Source organism: Polypterus senegalus, chromosome 6 (genome assembly GCF_016835505.1).
Source record: "Polypterus senegalus isolate Bchr_013 chromosome 6, ASM1683550v1, whole genome shotgun sequence".
Classification (NCBI taxonomy): domain Eukaryota; kingdom Metazoa; phylum Chordata; class Cladistia; order Polypteriformes; family Polypteridae; genus Polypterus; species Polypterus senegalus.
In genome coordinates, this window is record NC_053159.1 from 132,560,731 (window position 1) to 132,581,550 (window position 20,820).

The 20,820-nt window shown below is 40.4% G+C and overlaps 1 protein-coding gene across 3 annotated transcripts in view; it reads left to right on the forward strand.

Moving 5' to 3' along the window:
* The first annotated feature begins 11,253 nt into the window (after positions 1 to 11,253).
* Positions 11,254 to 20,820, forward strand: part of LOC120531633 (solute carrier family 13 member 5-like) — a 66,717-nt gene continuing 57,150 nt past the window's right edge. Inside the window, exons 1-2 of one of the 3 annotated variants that reach the window (XM_039757224.1) lie at positions 11,254 to 11,429; positions 20,270 to 20,374. In XM_039757224.1, the coding sequence (XP_039613158.1) occupies positions 20,273 to 20,374 (102 nt within the window). In that variant the 5' untranslated portion in view covers positions 11,254 to 11,429; positions 20,270 to 20,272. Of the gene's footprint in view, positions 11,430 to 11,792; positions 12,369 to 20,269; positions 20,375 to 20,820 lie in introns of those variants that run through there. The other 2 variants (XM_039757221.1, XM_039757223.1) reach the window with 2 other exon arrangements.

Consider the following 20,820-nt stretch of genomic DNA (forward strand, 5'->3'; position numbering starts at 1 on the left):
CCGTTTGTTATGGAATGAAGACTCCAAGTAGGCCTAAAACATTGAAAACTCCAGTACCACTGAGTTGTATTTGCTTATTACGCCGGTCATTACAATATTATATAACTTAATTTTGTTACTATAGTAGATTCATTATAACAAAACAGAAAAGCTATGAAACGCTATTAAAACTGAAGGTACGTAGCTGACACTGTGATTTCAAAATGTTGCATGGCACGTGGTGCTGGGGAAGAACACTACATGCAAGCAGAAGGGAGAGTGTATCACACGGCTGTAGATACAGTAAAAGACAGGCAGTAGCATGCACATTTTTTTCTTTGGCTCTGATGGTTAATAGAGACTGGCGGTTAATCAGTTTTACTGTATATACATATATGTTATACAGTAACATATATGTTACACAGTATCCGCCAAATATTGCAAAGAGTACACGACATGCACTTCACCCTTATTGGGCCTCCTCAGGTTTGCGCACTTTTGCATCCCCTTACGGAAATCGAACCTCAGATATCAGCGGTTAGGGCGAAGCCTCTGACGTTGTGCCACAGTTGCTGGATGGCTTATTTGACAAAGTGAAGATCGGAGAATTACATTCTTAGGTTTGAATCGCAATCTGATTACTTGGGTGGTTAACTGCCAGGTAATGCTTGTTGGCAAACATCGGCCACCTCCTCTCAGATAACCGTAGATTTACAATATGTCAATATCAACGTCAATTTATTTATACTGTATAGCACATTTAAAACAACTTAGGAATGCTGTGGCCAAAGTGCTTTACAATAATATCCATCCTTCTTCCAACCCGCTGAATCTGAACACAGGGTCACGGGGATCTGCTGGAGCCAATCCCAGCCAACACAGGGCACAAGGCGGGAACCAATCCCAGGCAGGGTGCCAACCCACTGCAGAACACACACACCAAGCACACACTAGGGCCAATTTAGAATCTCCAATCCACCTAACCTGCTTGTCTTTGGACTGTGGGCGGAAACCCACGCAGACACGGGGAGAACATGCAAACTCCACGCAGGGAGGACCCGGGAAGCGAACCCGGGTCTCCTAACTGCGAGGCAGCAGCGCCACCGTGCCACCCTTTACAATAATAGAATACAAGAAAAACATACACATAACATAGTTAACATAAATAGAAATAAAATATATGAACATAAATAAAATAAATAGAAGTAATGTTATATAATCACAATAAGGAAACCATCAGTATTACTGAAGGTCATGGAATGCAAGTGAATAGAAACGAGTCTTTAATCTTGTTTTGAACAGTTCAATTGTAGACGACTCCTTTATGTGATGAGGTAAAGAGTTCCACAGGTGAGGAGCAGCAGCTGCAAAAGCTCTGTCCCCCTTAGTTTTACACTTGGTACGAGGGACAACAAGAGACAACTGACCAGAAGATTTAAGCACTCTGGATGGCTGGTGTAAAGCACACAATTTGGATAAATAGGCAGGAGCAGCATTTCTCAACCTTTTAAGTATTTGCGACCGAATTTTCATTACAGCTTTAATCGCGCCCCCCTAAAATTTTTTTGGAAATGTAGATGCATATTTTATTATACCTAGTTAACTTTTATCAACATTTATCTAACTCTATATTTATTGTTCTAGCATCAGAATGTAGTTTAAGTTAATTTGCTTTGGTTTCAACAGATGTTTTTTTCATATTTTTGATTCTTGTTTTCTTTTATTCTCATCTTCGCACCCCCCTTTTTGTTACTTCGTGCCCCCCTAGGGGGGCCTGCCCCACAGGTTGAGAACCACTGGGCAGGAGGAAGCTCCTGTAAAGATTTAAAAACTAGCAACAAGATTTTAAAATCAATTCGAAAACTGATAGGCAGCCAGTGTAAAGTAGCTAATATTAGAGAAACAGAAAAAATACTTTCTTGCCCCAACCAGGAAGCGAGCGGCAGCATTCTGGACCAACTGTAACCTGTGTATCATGGATTTGCTAATCCCAGAATACAGTGAGTTTCAGTAATCAAGGCGAGAAAAGATAAAAGCATGAGTAGCTTTCTCAAGATCCCTAGAAGATAAAAAAGGCTTGATCTTACCAAATAGACGAAGCTGGAAAAAGCAACACTTGACTACAGAATTAGTCAAAAGGTTACTGTCAAAATTAACACCTAGATTGCGGACTTGAGGTTTGCAAAAGACAGAGAAAGAGCCGAGAAGTCCAAGACCAATTTGGGCTTTAGCTAATGGACCCAACTATAAGCACCTCCGTTTTATTTTGATTCAGACAAAGAAAATTATTAGCCATCCAGGATCTTAGTTCAAACAGACAGTTGTGCAGTTGATTTATTGCAGAGTTGCAGACAGCAATATAAATCTGAGTATCATCAGCATAGCAGTGAAAAGAAATGTTAAATTTCCTAAAAACAGCTCCAATAGGGTAAAGGTGTATAGAGAATAAAATAGGAGATTAGTTTAGCAAATAGACATATTTATTTACAAAACTACAGTATATTAACAAAACATAATACAGTACTGAAAAAATTAATTCATTCATATATTATTGTAAAGGCCAGCGTAATAAGCAAATACAACACAGAGGTATTGGAGTTTTCTACATTTTACTTGGAGTTTTGGTTCTGTACCAAACAGCGCCCTGTCTTATACGCTTATACGTTATCTGGGTTACGTAGCACACCTCCAAAATAATAAAAGAAAGCTTTCTCTAACAATCAGTTTATCTCCTGCCATTCACGTTCTGTCTTTTTCTATATCTCAAACACTTATCTCCTGACTCCCTACTCAAAACTTCCTTCCTGCGTACCTTATTATTACTTTCGCGTATACGAAGTATAGGAAATGTATTGTAATCGTCCAAAGGATGAATGATGAATCTTGACGTTTTAGACCTCCCTGAGTCTGAAAATACATTTTTTGGAATTATGTCTGTGTGTCTGTCTGTCTGTATGTGTGTGTATATAAACACGATAACTTGAGTACACTTTCACTTAGGTCAACCAAATGTTGCAAACAAGTATTAGGGTCAAAACTTAGTTTTCTATCAACTTTATGTATATATAGTCACACACATGCAATTAGGAGACAGTTTACAGGCCTAAATTAATGTGATTATCAGCCACACCAGGGATTGGCACTGTCAGATAACACTTTCTCTCTTTCCTTCTCTGCAGACCATCAGAAGGAAGTCCCGCCTGATGACCTCACTTCATGTCCCAGCTCTACTGATCTCACTTCCTCCTCTGACCCTGTATAAATGCCATTTTGTATACTACAATTCGGTTCTGTATTAAGCCCGGTGTGAAAAGGCATTGTTGTTGCTTCATCTGTCGATACTTTTGCAGGTATACAGGGTGGTTACCCCAAACCTTTTTTTGTTGAGTTTGTGATTTCTTCACAGATTGGTGTAGTCAGCAAGATTCTACAGGAAAATGACAGAAGAGGAAGACCTGAATTCAGTCCTTACCAAGATCCAGAAACTCAAAGTCCAGGTGGGGGAGTATAAAATCCAGCTTGCCAAGTCAGTGTGAGGGTAGGGGATATCAGCATCACTGATATGCCAATGTGCTCAGGTTCACCAAGTCCAGTAAATTAACAATTATTTTTAACTTTTCAGTTACTCCATAGCTAAAACTTAACATAAAAATCAATTAGAGGCTAATTTCATTCCAACTCTCTTATTCAATTAAGTACCTATTTCATTAAGGCCATTAGGATAAATTGTTCCTAACATCTGCACCCATTGGGATTCATTACGGAGGTGGTTCTTTTTACTCCACATCAAGTCATGTTCCAAAGGGAAAAAAATGGGGGTGTGGCTAGTGTCTTTAAAATGGGTACAAAGGATGGTGATCTTTTTCTGATTTTCTATCAGTCTAAGGTGTTGTATGCACCTGGCTTTAAGTGCATTTTTTGTCTCACCGATGTATATCAAAGCACATTTCTTACACTGTATTGCATAAATACTTTACTGTTGTTAACGAGAGAGTCTGAAAAATCGGACATTCTACCAGTGTCGCAGAGTTTTTAATCATTTTATATTTGGAATCTGCCATGCACATTTATCTTTCCATTTAACAGAATAAGAAGCTCTCACTATCAGATTTTTTAAATTCTTGTTCTTCTTATATGCCGCCACGATCTTAAATTTTTGCATCTGTGTTTCCAAAAAATTAGCTTTTTAGCATAACTCCCTGTGGTTGCTTTGAAAAAGTAGATCATCGGGGTAATGTTGTCTTTTTCTTTTACCCTAGACTCCTCACCAACTATACCTTGTTGCAATCCACCTCCTCTCGTCCATTCCTCCCATTGTTCCAACCACTCAATCCAGCTCATATTTCCCCCCTTATTTACCTCCATATCCACCACTTCCAGCTCTTTAGTCCTTCCCATCTACTCACTATGCTCCAACTTTTTCCCACCTCTACTACAATCCTCCCCAGCCTCTGTAACCCTTCCTCCTTCCACCACTTTACTCCTACTCCTGGAAAATTTAGTTCACTCCACCCTTCCCTTTCTTTTATTTTAAGGGAGCAAATATAGGGTTCCTCCCAACCATTAGGGTATCATGATCCATAATCCATAGGGTAGTCTTAACATCAGGGCCCAGAATAGAAATGTTAACATCAGGGCCCCTTTTACTGCATGTGTGTCAGTCCAGCAAGATAAGTTGTGTGTTCCGTCCCAGATACTCTTACCCTGGCAGGAGAATGACAACTTTGAGTCAGATTCTCTTATTTTTGAGCATACCGCTACTAGGCACCACCAGGATCAAGCGGGATGGGTCAACATACTGGCACCATTCCTGAAGGGTCAGCAGACCTACTATATTCTTGAGGGTTAAGTACTAAGATTAAGCAAACAAGCACAGAGGACAGGGTTGAATGATACAGCATGAATACACTGAAATGGGAGCAGTGGGTTTGCTGGGCAGTTGCTCTTTATTGATTAATAAAAGACTTGGCGACAATTGATGAAGATTAGAAACCTGACTTGATATCACAAAACACACAGAGACAAGCGCCCCCAAATATATATACAGTAGCAGTTTAGATTTACATTTCTTGAAAAAACTAATAGTGTCTCTGCGTCTACTGTCAACAGCGCCATCTGCTGGGACTAGAAAACCCAACAGAAAAAATCAAAGAAATGCGCAGTCAGTGCGTGTAGCTTAGAGGGCTGTGCTATGGGATATTTTTTTTCTGGTAATGATTTATGTCAAAGGTAAACACGATGATATATTGCACCAAACTCAATTCCAGTCACCAAGAGCAATTGAGATAGATGATTACACTATTTATTTCATTGAGTGGATAGGGTATTATGACCTTGATTAATCAGATAATGACGGCAAAGCAATTGTATTAACTATCGTCATTTCACTTTTTTGCAGTTACTTTTGAAGTGTCCGTCGGCTATTCCAGGGCACCAGTACATCAGTGGCTCATCAATCCAATCAACCTGACGATTTAGTCATTAGAAAGTGGGAGGAAACATGAACTCCAAGTAACCAAAAGATTACAGAAGAATCAAATTACAGTTTATTTTTTTTTTTCTGTGAAGTATTTTTTCCATTCCCAGGTCAAAACAACAGGGGTGGAGTCGGGGTGGATCTACTATGAAACTAATGAAAGTTAGTCCGATGGAGTCCAAGGCACCGCTGCAAACCAGGTGGGCTGCCTTCTGTTGCTTCGGGGGAGGTACTGCTCTGAATATGTTCTCTCCCCAGGTCCTCAAATTGGGTAGAGACCCCGGCCATCCGCCACAATATCTTATATTTAAATGTCTACGTGTGAAAGTGTGTGTGTCTGTCTGTCCGGCCTGGCATGGTGAGGCTACAGCATGAAGTGCAAAGAAAGCGACTCTATTGCTAAAGTGAAACCGCCTCTGCTGATACACAAGCAAGGCAAGCACATCGGCAAAACGAAACCTCAGAGGAGAGAAAAACTCACTTAGCCGCTGATAGGCAACAGAGGTGAGCACATCAGCAAAACGACACAGACGAGGAGCCGCTAATACACAAATGATGCGATCAATTGATTGAAGTACCAGAATCTATGGTTTCTAGGAGCCTGGGCTTTTTACAGCATGGGCTTATACATCAAAAATTTATATAAAATAATTATAAATCATTTAAAACAATTAACAATTTATAACAGAAGTTTTTAATAAAAAATATTTATCTTAGATTAGCCATTTGATTATGAAGTCATTTGATTCATAATCAAAAAATGAAAGCATATTTCATTGCTTGTGGACTTTGTAAAGAACAACATTTCAGTAACTTTTTATTTACATGAATAATCTTGTAAAACCTTGTAATACACTAAACATCTAATACTGCTACAATAAATAATGACAATTTTACCTATATATAATTAAAATACAGTAACGATTAAAAGGTAATAAAAATATATTCTTTGGTAGATACAAACAGTAGATTTGTACATATTGTAGCAGAAGAGGGGCGCTGTTGAAAAGGCAGTGACAGTGCTATCGTGAATTGTTAACATTGTGACTATCGCTTCAACGTGGTAGCATTCGTGAATGCAATCCAGACAAGAATTTTTTTCAACAAAGTGTTTGGAAGGATACAATAGTTTAATTAGACCCACTCAAAAACAAATGTAATATTTAGAAAAGTAAGGTGAGTAATACATTGAAATAAATATTAGGTTAGAAGAAGTCTATTGTTTTTGTGAACAGTGATTACCCAGCCCTTGTTGATGGTTGTGAAGGGCTTCCCATAACAGTTCAAGCTGCAAGGCCCAAAAATGTAGGACCCCGACTGGAGAAAGTCAGTACATGGAAATTCTGGTAGGGTTATGCAGACCTGGGAGAGAAAAAGAGAGAGAGAGAAGGGGAGGGCCTCTGTGTGTGTGTGTGTATGTGTGTGTGATAGCTGAGTGAGAGAGAGGTGATGAAACACTTAAAGAGCACAGTCTACAAGACCTCCACCAATGCATAAATTCTTTGGCAGGGGTACATGGCTGTCAATGATCTTGGGAAGGATCCTGGCTTGGATCTGCTCACCTCACAGAGTTGGGGACAGTGTATGAAGATGGTGTTGCATCTGATCCCAAGTGAGCAATGTGAGGTGGAGCAGGTGGAATGAATGTCTAGGCAGGGGATGTGACAAAAAAAAAAAAATATATATATATATATATACAGTATACATATATCCTTTGAGCTGCATGGAAGGAGCCATGAGTGACCGAGGTGGTGGCTTTGGTGTTGGTGATGGCCTCCAGTAGAATATTAATTTCATAATGAACCAGTGATGATAAAATGTCAGCTAAATGATGCACACCAAATGATGATCTATCACCAAATTATTTTGCCAGTCACTCCTCAAAATAAAGGTGCCAAAGTGACACCATAGTGGAACCACTTTTTACTTTCTCATATACGAAGTATAGGTAAAGTATTGGAACCGTCCAAAGATTCGATGTCGAGATTTTGATAGATCTCAACGTTTTAGACCTCCCTGACTTTCTCGTATACGAAGTATAGAGAAAGTATTGGAATCCTGCACGTTTTAGATTCCCTGAGTCCAAAAATACCATTTTTGGAATTATGTCTTTGTGTGTGTGTGTGTTTATGTAAACACGATACCCTGAGTATGCCTTCACTTAGATCAACCAAATTTTGCATACAAGTCTTTGGTACAAAACGTAGATTTCTATCCCCTTTTGGGCTATTTCCATTAACTGGAAGTGGTACTTTACCTTTTATCCATGCAGCTGCAGAGTCCAATTTATTCAACTTTACTTTTATTATAATTGTTCAATATATTATTAACTTGATTTGATTTGTTGTTGATGGTTCTTTAATATACATAATATATATATGTATATATATAAAATTGACTATGTCGCCCGACCATGGGATACGTACGACAGAGCCCCGCCTGCCAACTCTAACCATCCTCCCGCGTCATGGGATACGCACAACAGAGCCCTGCCCGCCAACTCTAACCCTCCTCCCGCGTCCACCGTTGCTGCGCACTGCATGCTCATGTGCCCACACGCAACACCTAACCAAACACAGCCTCAGTCGCTTTCATCTCTGCTACAGTCCACATGCACCTCTGAGCCACATTGACTTTTCATTATTCTCTTCGGTTCCGGCTGCTTTTCTATATATATAATCGACCAAGTCGCCCGACCATGGGGTATGCACGACAGAGCCCCACCCGCCAACTCTAACCCTCCTCCCGTGTCCACCCTCGTTCTTGAGGCATCGACTTCTCAACTGTCACTCCGGAACAACTCAGTAAGTGAGCTATATTAAGTGTCACCAACAAAGACTAGCTACACCTTAATGAACAAGTATTGAAACTTATCCCTACCGACGAAGTAACTTTCACCAGCGTTGACTCCATCGTCACAGACGATCCCGCAGATCAACTTTCATTCCCCAAAGAATTTCTTAACAGTCTTACTCCGACTGGCATGCCTCTGTATAAACTCAAAATTAAAATTGGTTCAGTCGTCATGCTTCTAAGAAACCTCATGCCAGCAAGATTCTCTGTAATAGCACAAGACTGACTGTTACTAGCATTCACCGCAATGTACTGGAGTGTGAAACTATTACAGCTGCTACTTCACAAACTGTCCTTATTCACCAGATTTCCCTGACCCCATCAGATTCAAATTTGCCTTTTACTTTTACACGCAGACAGTTTCCTGTTAGATTAGCCTTTGCAATGACAATTAATAAGGTACAGGGCCAAACTTTCAAAAAGATATGCCTGTATATGCCAAAACCAGTTTTCAGTCATGGACAATTGTATGTTGCTCTCTCCAGAGTTCCATCTTTTCATTCACTCACAGTCGTATCCTCAAACCCACCCCATTTGGAGAACTGTGTCTTTCAGGAAGTGTTCACCCATCAATGAATATGCGGCATATACTACATCGCGGGTCATCTAGTATAAAATACAATCATTGTCTTGCGATTTACTCTACAAATATCCATCCCAGATATCTGAGTATACGAGAAAGTCTAGGGGAGACCACTCAGGTTTTTTTTACACATATTTAGATACATGACAGATCCCCAAAATAACTATGGACAGAAGACAGACTTACAAAGACCAATGTGGTCCTGATTTGTCTGCATACAATCACACGATCCGAGTTTAGTTTTTTTGATCTGCTAGTATCCTGCTAGATAGCCTACTATACATTGAGTACATTAAAGGTTTTTGTTTTGTCCACATATAAGGAAACTTTTCCAAGTCCAAAGAACTAATTTTATCTGCAAAGAAACCTTAATGCAATGAAATGTTTTTTTTTTTTGTCAAGCAATGATCTATGAGGAACCTCACAACCCAGTAAAGTGCCATTCCAGAACATCATTTTTAAGAGTGTACAGTGAAACTACCAGATGACAGAACTACAAGATATCTCAACACCAGCCTCAAGTACTCAACACTAAAAGCAAAACCGAACTGAAATATTCATATATTTCCAATTTTTGCTTAGTGGGTAAAATCTTAAACTGTATTGCACATTAAGCAATCAATGTGATTCATAATATTGAAAATGACTACTCAAGATGTGCAAGTTTTTGCCTGCTTTACATTTCATCATATGCCAAAGTGTAGCTTTAAAGGGCTTTAGCTTTCAGGCTCCAAGGCAGAGCAGAGCAGTTCAGGCTGTACATGCGCACAAATCGGAAATGTCTGACAAGAAAACAACAGGGTTCAAGGGCCTCCCCGAGCAACCCCGAAACGGGCACTAACAAAATTTCACATACTCCAAAAAATGTAGATCTGTACATGAGGAGTGAGCTCAGTTAGATATAAACATTTTACAAGTCGTTCAATTATTGGGACGAGTTTACTGCTTACTTCAGTTTTTTTTGCAAAACAGCGCCATCTGCTGGGAAGAGCCCGACTTGCTCTAAATGAGGACCATTGAAATCGCAAAGTGTATTGCGCGCGTCTTAAAGGGTGACTTTATATTCGTAGCCCGCAACTCGGATCATCTATCCCTAAGTTATTAGTTACATTGTATGGAAAAGATATCAAGAAAGACTTTATGCTATAAGAATATGAAAAGTAAAGTTTGGAGCAGCATTAAAGAAGGAAAGGAGCCTCTCAGCTGAGGTTTGGAATGGCCGAACCTGCTGCCGTCTAACAGCTTCCGCATGTGCAGCCATATACTGTAGCTGTGCCACAAAGTCGTGTAAGCATTATGCAAAATAAAGTCGTGCTTAGGGCATCAAGGAAAGGGGGGCACCTTAGAAATTATTCATTGCGATGGTCCACATGGTGCAAAACTGCAAATGGCGCAGCCGAACCAGGTTCCACAAATAGGGGCTCCATTTAAATTACATTAACGTTTATAGTATCCATCCATATATCCTAGTTACCTGTACCCTAACTACAGGGTCTCTGGGGTCTGCTGGAGGCATTCCCAGCCAACACACGGCGCAAGGCAGGAAACAAACCCCAGGCAGGGCGCACACATACACACTAGGGACAATTTAGAATCGCCAATGTACCTAACCTGCATGGCTTTGGACTGTAGGAGGAAACCCATGCAGACGCGGGGAGAACATGCAAACTCCACGCAGGGAGGACCGGGGAAGCGAACCCGCGTCTCCTAACTGCGAGGCAGCAGCGCTTCCCACTGCGCCACCCTTTTATCGTATACAGTAATAAAAATACTAATAAAATACTCATAATAGAGGTAAATGATACGTATATATTAATCTTGTAAATACAACAAAATTTGAATCAGGTAACTGCCATACGGTCCACCGAGGCTCACGTGATCGTTCTTGTCTTGGTCATGTCGGCTGTCCCGTTAAGTGCTCAGGGCCTCTAAAGTTCTTAATCCGGCCGTGGTAACATCCTTCAACACACTTCTTCATCTGCGATGCCGTTCATGTCTGCGTGGTTCAGATTTCCACTTTGTAGTCCGTTTTATTTATTTATTTATTTGTTTATTTTTACATTTGTGAGTCCTTGAGAGCCACCCCACTTTTGACCTTGCATCAGATGAGCGCTGCCCAGAGGATTCACTGTGGATTATCGAACGTTGGGTTGGCACCTGTAATGATGTTAAAGAGTTTTCATTTGAAGGGCATCACGTAGTGCCCCACTGCCGCGTGCACCGGCGTCTCCCCAACTTGCTTGGCAGGAGCCTTGTTACCAGGGGTGACAGTCCCCGAGGGTGGGCTTTGGCAACGAGTGAGAAGTGCCGTTGTTTCTAGAGAATGTGACACCCACCCCCACCACTTTGTTCTCCACCTCCTGTTCCTTCGTCGCAACTCTCTACGTCGTTCTTTTCTTCACTTTTTTTTACATTTTTTTTCTTATATTTTACTTCAATGATTTACCAAGGAAAGTCAAGATCGAATCACGAAATTCCATCCGTTTTCCAATTCAGCTTTCCCGATGTTTTCAAACCTGTCGCATTAATTTGTTAATTGTAAGTATACAGCTCTTATACTATTTTAAAAATTAAATTGCGAAGGCAACGATGAATAAAACAAATTGCATATTACAATTAAACGCTTGATGGATATCACTGAACTAAGAGCTCGTAATCTGATATAACCAATGCCCTGGCATTTAACGCATTTTGCGCCCACTCTTAAAATACTCCTGTAGTGTGCAGGCTTAAGGTCAGAAAAGAAGAAAACTCAGCGAGTCCATTGAGTCCGTTGAATCTCACTGGCGGCTCCGCTCAATTTTCTCGTGGCGTGTACCGCGCAGTTTCCGCAAAAGTAATGCAAACTAATTCGCTGAAATGTGCCGACTCGCAGGTTGAATGCTAACGCTGTTACTTCTCCTGTACTCCTGTAAAATCCTGTGCCGAGTCAGATTACTGAATAATCCTGGCTGTATTCGGTTCTGAATGCGCTTGAGGTCCGGTAATGTGAAGACGCTTCATCGCCATTTGTGTTCAAGTCATCGGCAGCTGAAAAGACAGAAACTGAAGTCTGTCACCCATAAGTGTTTTATCTGCGATCATCAAGAATGTTGTATGCTACTTGCGTGTAAAAGGATAATACATAAAACTTCCAGAACACCGAATATGTATTCATTCGCAGAGTCCATCCATCCATATTCGTAACCCGTTTTATCCGGAGCATGAAGGGTCGTGGGCCGGCTGGAGTCATCGGACACGTCTGTACAATTTCAAGGACACGTGGAACCGACTTTGGGCAGGATGCAACTCCACCATAGGGACCCTTCAAGCACTTGTCTCGCTAACGCAATTCTCTAAGAAGTGGACAGAAAGTCGGAGTCCGCGGACACTGAGAGGACATTCAGACGACACAGAAGGTGAGGCAAGGACTCGAGCCCAGCCTCCCAGAGCTGTGAGACAGCAGCACTTAAACATTTGCCCAAAATTAAATAATAGGTGAGAAATGAAAACATAAATTATAACTGCAATGTTTACATATTATATATATATTTGAAAGTAAATGATTGCACAACAATTCAGACTTTTTAATAAAGCACTTCTATGCCAGTTGTGTCCCTGCTGCTTGTACTGTATGAAGGGAAAGTAATGTAATTTCAGCATATTCACTCTTCCATAATACCTCCAGTTCCAACATGTTTTGTGTATACTCAACAAATTGTTATTTTGTTAGTCTCATCGTAAATTTCCTTCTGGATTCCAGCCCATGTTGATGGGTTTTTATTCTGCACACCATCCTTCTCAGAGAGTACAAAAGTACTGGCTCCTTAATGGTACTGTATGGTTCTTTACTGGGTTGTGTGTTTCTTCACAGAATTACTGCTTTCTCAAGTACCATTTCATGCTGGGAAGGGATCTTGGCATATGAATTTGGTTCTTTGCGCTTTGAAAATATTCTTAAAATATAGAAAAAAATGAAATATTGAATGTTTGGTAGGTCACCTAGAAGGACATTAACAGATTGAGAAAACCTGGACTTGGCCTGTGTTATCATATGGATGCCTCAGGAGTCCATTTAAAATCAGGAGCTACTTGTATTTCACAAATTGGTTCCCATCTGTTCATAGTCATTTACTGTGTGGAACCTGTTGTAGATTGAAATTAATTAAGGTTCTTTCAGGAACCTTCATGTGGATGGGTCTATGGGAACCATAAACGCTTCACCTATGGCATCGCTCTGAAGAACCACCCTGGCACCTTTGTTTTTTAAGAGCATACATTATGAAATCGTTAGTTCTAACTTTTTTTTATATATATATAAGATGGTCTAATATGGCTTTGACCTAATGCTAAGTGAATTCTAGATTCATCATTTCAATATATTGTATGTTTAACTAATTTTTAAAATTTCTTTTTCACCAGTCCATTTGAGGAGCATCTCCATAGCTTGGTGCTTGGGGTTAATTGGGCTACCTGGCACACTGCTTGGTTCATCTTGACTAGCCGTAGAACAGGGGTGCTCACACTTTTTCGGCTTGCGAGCTACTTTTAAAATGACCAGGTCGAAATGATCTACCTACATTAAAAATTATATATATATATATATATATATATATATATATATATATATATATATATATATATATATATATGAGTATACTTTATACATAAAAGATATGTTGTCTATCTTGCATAACTGAATAACCTTTAAGGCACAATAACAATTCAATACATTTATGGTCACTACAGTATTTGGATTTAATCATCTTCATGTGGGAAAAGGCTGACTCGCATAAATAAGTAGAGCCGAATAATGCAGTCAAGGAGCTTTTGAATTCAGCCGAGTGAAAAATGACGGCTGTCCGATTAACTACGATTTTAGTTCCCTCTCCTTTATCTTTCTCAGATCGCTTTTTGGAAGGAAGTCAGTTTCGTAGTTTTTATGAACAGTTCGAAAGTGCCTTTCCATATTTTCCTTCTTTGCCAGATCAGACAAACGCACCTTGATTGTGACATTGTGAGAAAAAAATCCTCTTCCAATTCCACATCCAGCCCATCCCCTTCCCCAAACAATTTTTTTTTAAATCTCTTCTTTAGTCGATATAAATTGAAAGGCTAACTAGATCACAGCCGGAGTTTTGCAGTAGCTCGCGCGTTTGATCTTGCGTGCGGGATGACCAGTGTGTTAGAAGAAAGATCTCAGACTGGCCGCCTTGTATGTCAATCAAGTGGGAAATGCCATAGGGAGGATATATGATAGACTAACGTTTAAAAAAAAATTTTTGAACGCAACGCGATCTGCCTGCACTACCTTTGCGATTTACTGGTCGATCGCGATCGACGTATTGGGCACCCCTGACGTAGAATGTGGTCAGAGCAGTTCAGTTTGTGTTTCATATCCCACTTTACTTACTAACGTGTTTTATCTGATAAACATCTTTCCAGAAATGGCTATCTACTGTACTTCCTACCTCACCAGTGAAGGCCATCTTTTTATGCACTAAGATTCCAATGATATACCAAATGTTTGTCTTTAAATATTTAAATTAGAAAATATACAGAAGCAAACAAAATTAATTTGTAGTCAATTTAAACTAAATCGATTCTGAATTAGTAACACTAATTTCATCACCTGAAACAAATTCCGACTGCATTATGGTCCTCGTATTACAGGTAGTACGTTTTACAAGGTCATGCAAATGAATGATTTACGAATTTATGTATAATTTATTAACAATTCATAAGAATAATATGCCATTTTCAAAATATAATATTTGAAAAGTGTGAGTCTCAGGTAGGAAAGGACTATGGAATTGTGTGTATTTGAATAACGCACTACATATTTATAGTGCTGTTTCTTCATTTTCTTGAAACAAACTGCTTTTTGTTGAAGTTTCTTATAAAAGTTTGAATGTGTTTTCAGAGCATCTGCAACATTTGAGTGTGAGAAGTTGCACCTTATTATTGTTTATGTGAACCCGAACACCAAAAACAAGTAAGACATACATGACTTGAACAGTGCCTTATTATCAAATATGCTCCAGGTTGTGTATCGCATGAGTGATTTACCATTACACTGGGATTGATTTCCTTAACTTCTGTAACTTTATGACACAGTATGTTGTACTCTAAATTTACCACTGGGTGGCGCTGTAGGATAACGATTGTGTTGTTAATTAGCCATCGTAATGCATCCGGCCGATCGTTTTCTGAAAGTGCGCTTGCAATCCGCAGCGAGCAGATCTCAGTAACGTCAGGCCGGGGCACAGGACATCACCAAAAAGAAGTCGGCCCGCAGGGGATTCACAAAGTATTTAGACCCCTTCACCTGTTACACATTTTGCTATGTTACAGCTGTGTGCTAAAATAATTTAAATTCATTGTTTCCCCTACATCAAGCAATACTCGGTAACCCAGAAGGACAAAACAAAAAACAATATTTTAGATTTTTTTGCAAATTTACTAAAAATTAAAAACTGAAATATCCCATTTTCAGACCCCTTTCCTCAATACCTCATTGAAGCCCCTTTCGCAGCCTTCTGGAATCTTCTTGGCTTTCATGCAACAAGCTTCACACAGCTGGATTTGGGGATTTCCTACCATTCTTCTTGGCAGATCTTCTCATGCCCTCTCAGGTTAGATAGACAGCTCTTTTCAGGTCCCTCCAGAGATGTTGGTTTAGGTTCAACTCTGAATTGTAGTTGAACCACAACAGTAAAGGAAATTCCTAGAGTTGTCTCTAAGCTGTGTTGTCTTTGCCTTGTGCTTATGGTCACTGTCCTGTTGGAAGGTGCACCTTCAGCCATGTTGGAGGTTCAGAGTGCTGTTGAGCTGCCTTTCATTCAGGATACCTCTGCACTTTGCTCTGTTCAGTCTAGTCACCCAGTTCCTGCTACTGAAAAACAACCCCACAGCCGCATGTTGCCACCACCATGCTTCACTGCTGGAATGGGATTGTGCAGGTGATGAGCTTTGCTTGCTTTCACTCAGACACGATGCTGAATTTGGTTTCTTCAGACTAGAGAATCTCTTTTCCCACAGTCTGAAATTCCTTTAGGTGCCTTTTTGAAAACTTCAAGTGGGCTTTCATGTGACTTTCACTGTTCTGTCTGCTCACTCTGCTATAAAGCCAGATCAGTGGTATGTTGTAGTGGGGTTGTCCTTCTGGACGTTTCTCCTATCTCCACACAGGATCTCTGGAGCTCAGCCAAAGTGACCATTTGATTCTTGGTCATCTCTCTTACCATGGCTGTTCTCCTGTGATTGCTCAAGTTTGATGGGATGACAAGTTTTAGGAAGAGTCATGGCTGTTCCAAACTTTTCCATTCAAGAATTATGGAAGGCGCTGTGTTCTTAGGAACCTTCAGTGCAGCAGGAATTTTTGGAGCCTTCCCCAGATCTGTGCCTCGACACAATCCTGTCTATAAGCTCTGCAGGCAATTCTTTTAACCCCACATCTACGCTTTTGCTCTGATACACATTGTCATCTGTGTGACCTCCTAAAGAAAGGCTGTGTGCATTACCTAATCGTATCCAGTCCACAGGTGGACTCCTAACAAAATATAGAAACATCTCAATGACGATCAACAGAACCAGTGCATGTGAGTCCAATTTCAAAAGTCACAGCAAAAGACAATGTGATATTTTAGTTTTTTATTTGTAATAAATTGACAAAAAAATCTAAAATCCTAATAATATTTTGTCATTCTGGAGGACTGGGTGCTTCTTGATGTGCAGAAAAAATAAATTTAAATGATTTTAGCTCAAGGCTGCAACAAAACAAATTATGAAAAAGTGAAGGGGTTTGAAAAACTGAAGGGGTCTATCTATCTATCTATCTATCTATCTATCTATCTATCTATCTAGTAATTACATATTCCTAACGATACGTGTGCACAACAAAAAAGAAAATATGCTACGTCCGTTCCTTTGCATGCAAAGACTGTAGATTGTTTCTAAGTTCTGCATTAAGCAGAGTCTGCGTGGGAACACAATGTTTCTTGTGCTCCTGTTACAAAAACGTTGAGGATTAATAAACAAAGAAAACTAAATAGAAACAAGGTGTAAAGTTCTGGTTGTTCTTTCATCCATTTAAAAAGTTAACTGCAACGTTTTAAAAAATACGAAACCAGAATAAAACACACAACAACACTGCCGAATTTTTTTTTGTGCACTTCCAGTTTTAACCGCCTAAGAAACTGGATGGTTCACACCTCTAAGCAGAACAGACACTAAATGACAGCTGGATATAAAAAGAATAAGAGATCTTACAATATACAAATCGGGGTCCGAGTAAGACTTGAGCTGGAGTTAAGAGGTACATGTTCGTCTGTTAAACTGTGGACCCCCTTCAGTAATCAAAACCCCAGTTTATAAACGCACAGAGGCACATACATTCCGTGTATTTAGCACATAGCCGATAAGGGGGAGATCTGGTTTTTGGAATCAGTTCGCCATCGATGAGGCTCATCCAGCGTCACTCGTTCGCTCTTCGTCCTCCTATGACCGGTCCTACTTCCCCTCACACTTGTCCACTTGTCTTCGTTTTTTACGAGGTCGGTTTCTTCATCTGTCGATCTCTCTCTCTCTCTCTATCTATCTTCTCTCTCCCTCCCCTGTGACTGCACGTTTTTTGGTTCACTTTGTCAATGCAGCTTTGATCAGGTGAAGTTATTGTTGGCTTGAAATAATAAACTGTATGAGCGGAATTAAAGTTTATTTTGTTTCCTCTCCAAATCGGCTCATTTGTACTTACCCAGGATAGCAGGTGTGTGGGAATAGTCTTGGTCAGTCAGTCAGTCATTTTTCAACCCGTGGTGCGGCTGCATAATCAATTTGTGCCTTTTTTAAACCTAAAAAAAACAGTTTCTGTAATACCGTTTACTACACTTAATATTATAAAAAAAGATTTTATTTTTGAATTAATTTTTATCATATAATGTGGCACCACCAAAATCTTCTCCCCAGTACCCCCACACCCACAAATACGGAACTACGGGGGTCGTCATTGTACAGGGTGTTTCAGGGTTCTGAACGCTCAAAGAACACTTAATTCATTTGATGTACAAGCTGGGGTTTTCGGACATCCATGAACATGTTGATTTATTACCGTGCGAACACGCTCTTGAAATACTAGTTTAAAAAAACATGTTAAATGGATTGGTGGGTAGTTATTTTCCTTAAAAAATTTAAAATGGTAATCCTAATATTGAAATCGCTTATAAATTGTTTATGGAGATTAATACCTCATATCAAGTAAATTTTGCCAAACATGACAAATACCAATTCACCTTCTCTTCCTTGGCCATGTAATTTTGTTAAAGCCGCTTAGTCCAGACTAGGGTCGCCGGTGGTCGGTGCTGAAACCAACCCCAGCTAGCAAGGCAAGGCAGGAACAAGCCCTGGACAGGGCACCAGTGAACACACACACATACCCACTAGTGTCAGTCCACATCACCTGCATGTCTTTGCAGGGTGGGAAGTAACCGGAGCACCCGAAGGAACCGCAGGCAGACCTGGCGAGAACATACAGGATGTGAACGCTGGTCTCTTTACTGCGAGGCAAAAGCGCTATCACTGCGGCACCCTCCCTTACTTAGTGTAGGCAATAATTTAAACTTCTAGAACCAAAAACGGTTCCCCTGTGGCGTCGCTCTGATGAACCACTTTGGCACCTTTATTTCTAAAGAGTGCACATGCGGCCAATATGCAAACGCCATGCAAGTAATGCAAACTACGGGACTTCGTTATAAAAGTCGGAATACCCGGAGAGAACGTGCAGACTCCACACAGACGACTGCAGTCGGGCGAATGCCAACAATAACACGAAATATTCAAAACTAGCGATTTTGACAACCTTGGCCATCTTGCGAATTATTTAAAATATCCTGGCAGACAAACCTGACACGCTTGTACTTCCCCAATATTGTTATAATCACTGCAGACATTTAAATGAATACTTGAAAGGAACGTTTCAGTAATCTCAAGAAATGGATTACCCACCGGGGCAGAAGAATGTCGAAAGGTTCGAGCTGACAGCAGTGACTCGTCCGCGATTTATGGGATGGTTGAGTAGCATACGAGATGAGGCTTTGCTTTATTCACTTCACCGAATGGATGTGTCGCTCGGTTCTATATTTACTCGGTGCCATCGGTTCGAGCCCTGACTGTATGCGCTTGCACGTTACTCTCTTTTACCCACCGAGTAACGTGTCAGAGTCACGGGTACCTCAAAGGTGGTGCTGTGGGTGCCCTTTTGCCCAACATAAGGTTCATTCCTATCTTGCGCAACATTTTTCCTCATCACCCTTGTGTCGCATCCGTTTAGTTGAAATCGTTATTTTTTGGTGTCGGGATTATTGGTGGTTTTGAACTTGCCCCATAACAGTGCTTGGAAAGTGAACTGTCCGTTTTTAACTTTGCTTTATAGTTCAAAGCACCAAGACAGGAAAATCCGTGGGAGTAGCTGTTTTGAGAATAGTCCTGGATTAAGAAGGAAAACCAAGGCCATCCGAATATATATTTAAATGTGGATAAAAAAGAAAAAAAATCTGCGACAAAGCGAAACTAAAGCCCTTATTTTGGTTGTTGCCCACAAGCCCGATTGCAAACCATTAATTTCTGGCGTTTTAATGAAAGGTTTCGCGCTCACTTTACAATGTGAAGTTACCTTACCCCGTAATCATGTGTCATTACGCGGTACAGTGTAAACGTGCCATACATCCCAAAGCTGCGATTGTCCGACTTGGCATCTCGTCGCTGAATTAGGCACTACAACGTCTTCGTCTCCCTTACCATGTGGGTGTCCTTCTGATTTTACAACAGCCCAAATAAGATCGTCTGCTTGGTGTTGGTACTGGTTATAAGGCACTCAACCATTAAAAAAGAAAAAAGAATAAGACGCGCTGAGTTATCAGGGGTATCCGAAAATTAATCTGAGATCATTCAAAATATGGGTACCCAGTTTTATGATAATCGGATTGCCATATCATGGTACATAACCTCTATACAAATATAGCATGTGTATTGTGAGCTCTGCCGAAAATGTTTTACGCTTTAGCACATTGAAGTATTTGCTCAGAGATTAAAAAGGATGATACTAAAAAGTAAAAACTCCTTAGCTGAGATTTAGTTTTATTGTACAGGTGGCTCATTTTAGGAAGCGGTGCATTTTGCGGTGTGACGTAATCCAGTCTTTGTAGCGCAGAAGCCACGTGCGGTTGGACCGGGTCTTTTGTTTCAAACGAGTAAAGCCCCCAATTTCACGCAATCCCTCCGCCCCCTGATCCCGCCCCTCAGTCTTACACACGCTCACTTTCTCCGTGCCGCATATATGAGCGCCGCTCGTTCCATTAAACCATTTACACTCAGTTGCTTTTCTTCTCTCTTTCTTTTCACAGACCATGGCGCAATGTATGAAATCTCTGTGGAAGCTGAAAAGTACGTTTGTGCTATTTTTCACCCCGCTGATACTTTTGCCTCTGCCTCTCCTCATTAAAACTAAGGTAAGAGTTGACAACGCTTACAGTGCATATATCTGGTTATAAAAATCTGTCAGTGTAATATGTTTGCTGTCATTAATAGGATGTCACGTATGATTTTAATACTTATACGCTTTGCCTCATGTTAAACTTTGGTAATCACCTCCCTTTCCACCATCGTGTTATATTAAGTACAAATAGCTTATTGGCCTATACAGTAATATGAAGTATTCGAATTTAAAGCAATAACTGGTTAATATCGCTAATATTCACATCATAACATTTTCCCATTCGCTTAATCCAGTTAAGTGTTGCTGGGGGCCAAAACTCATCCTGGCATCACTGGGCGCACGGCAGGTGCATGTCCTGTCCTGGACTGATCCTGACCTGCATAGAAGGAAACATCACGAAGAGACAGGGAGAACATGCAGACTCCGCACTGATAACGATTTGAAGGCATGACTCTGGTT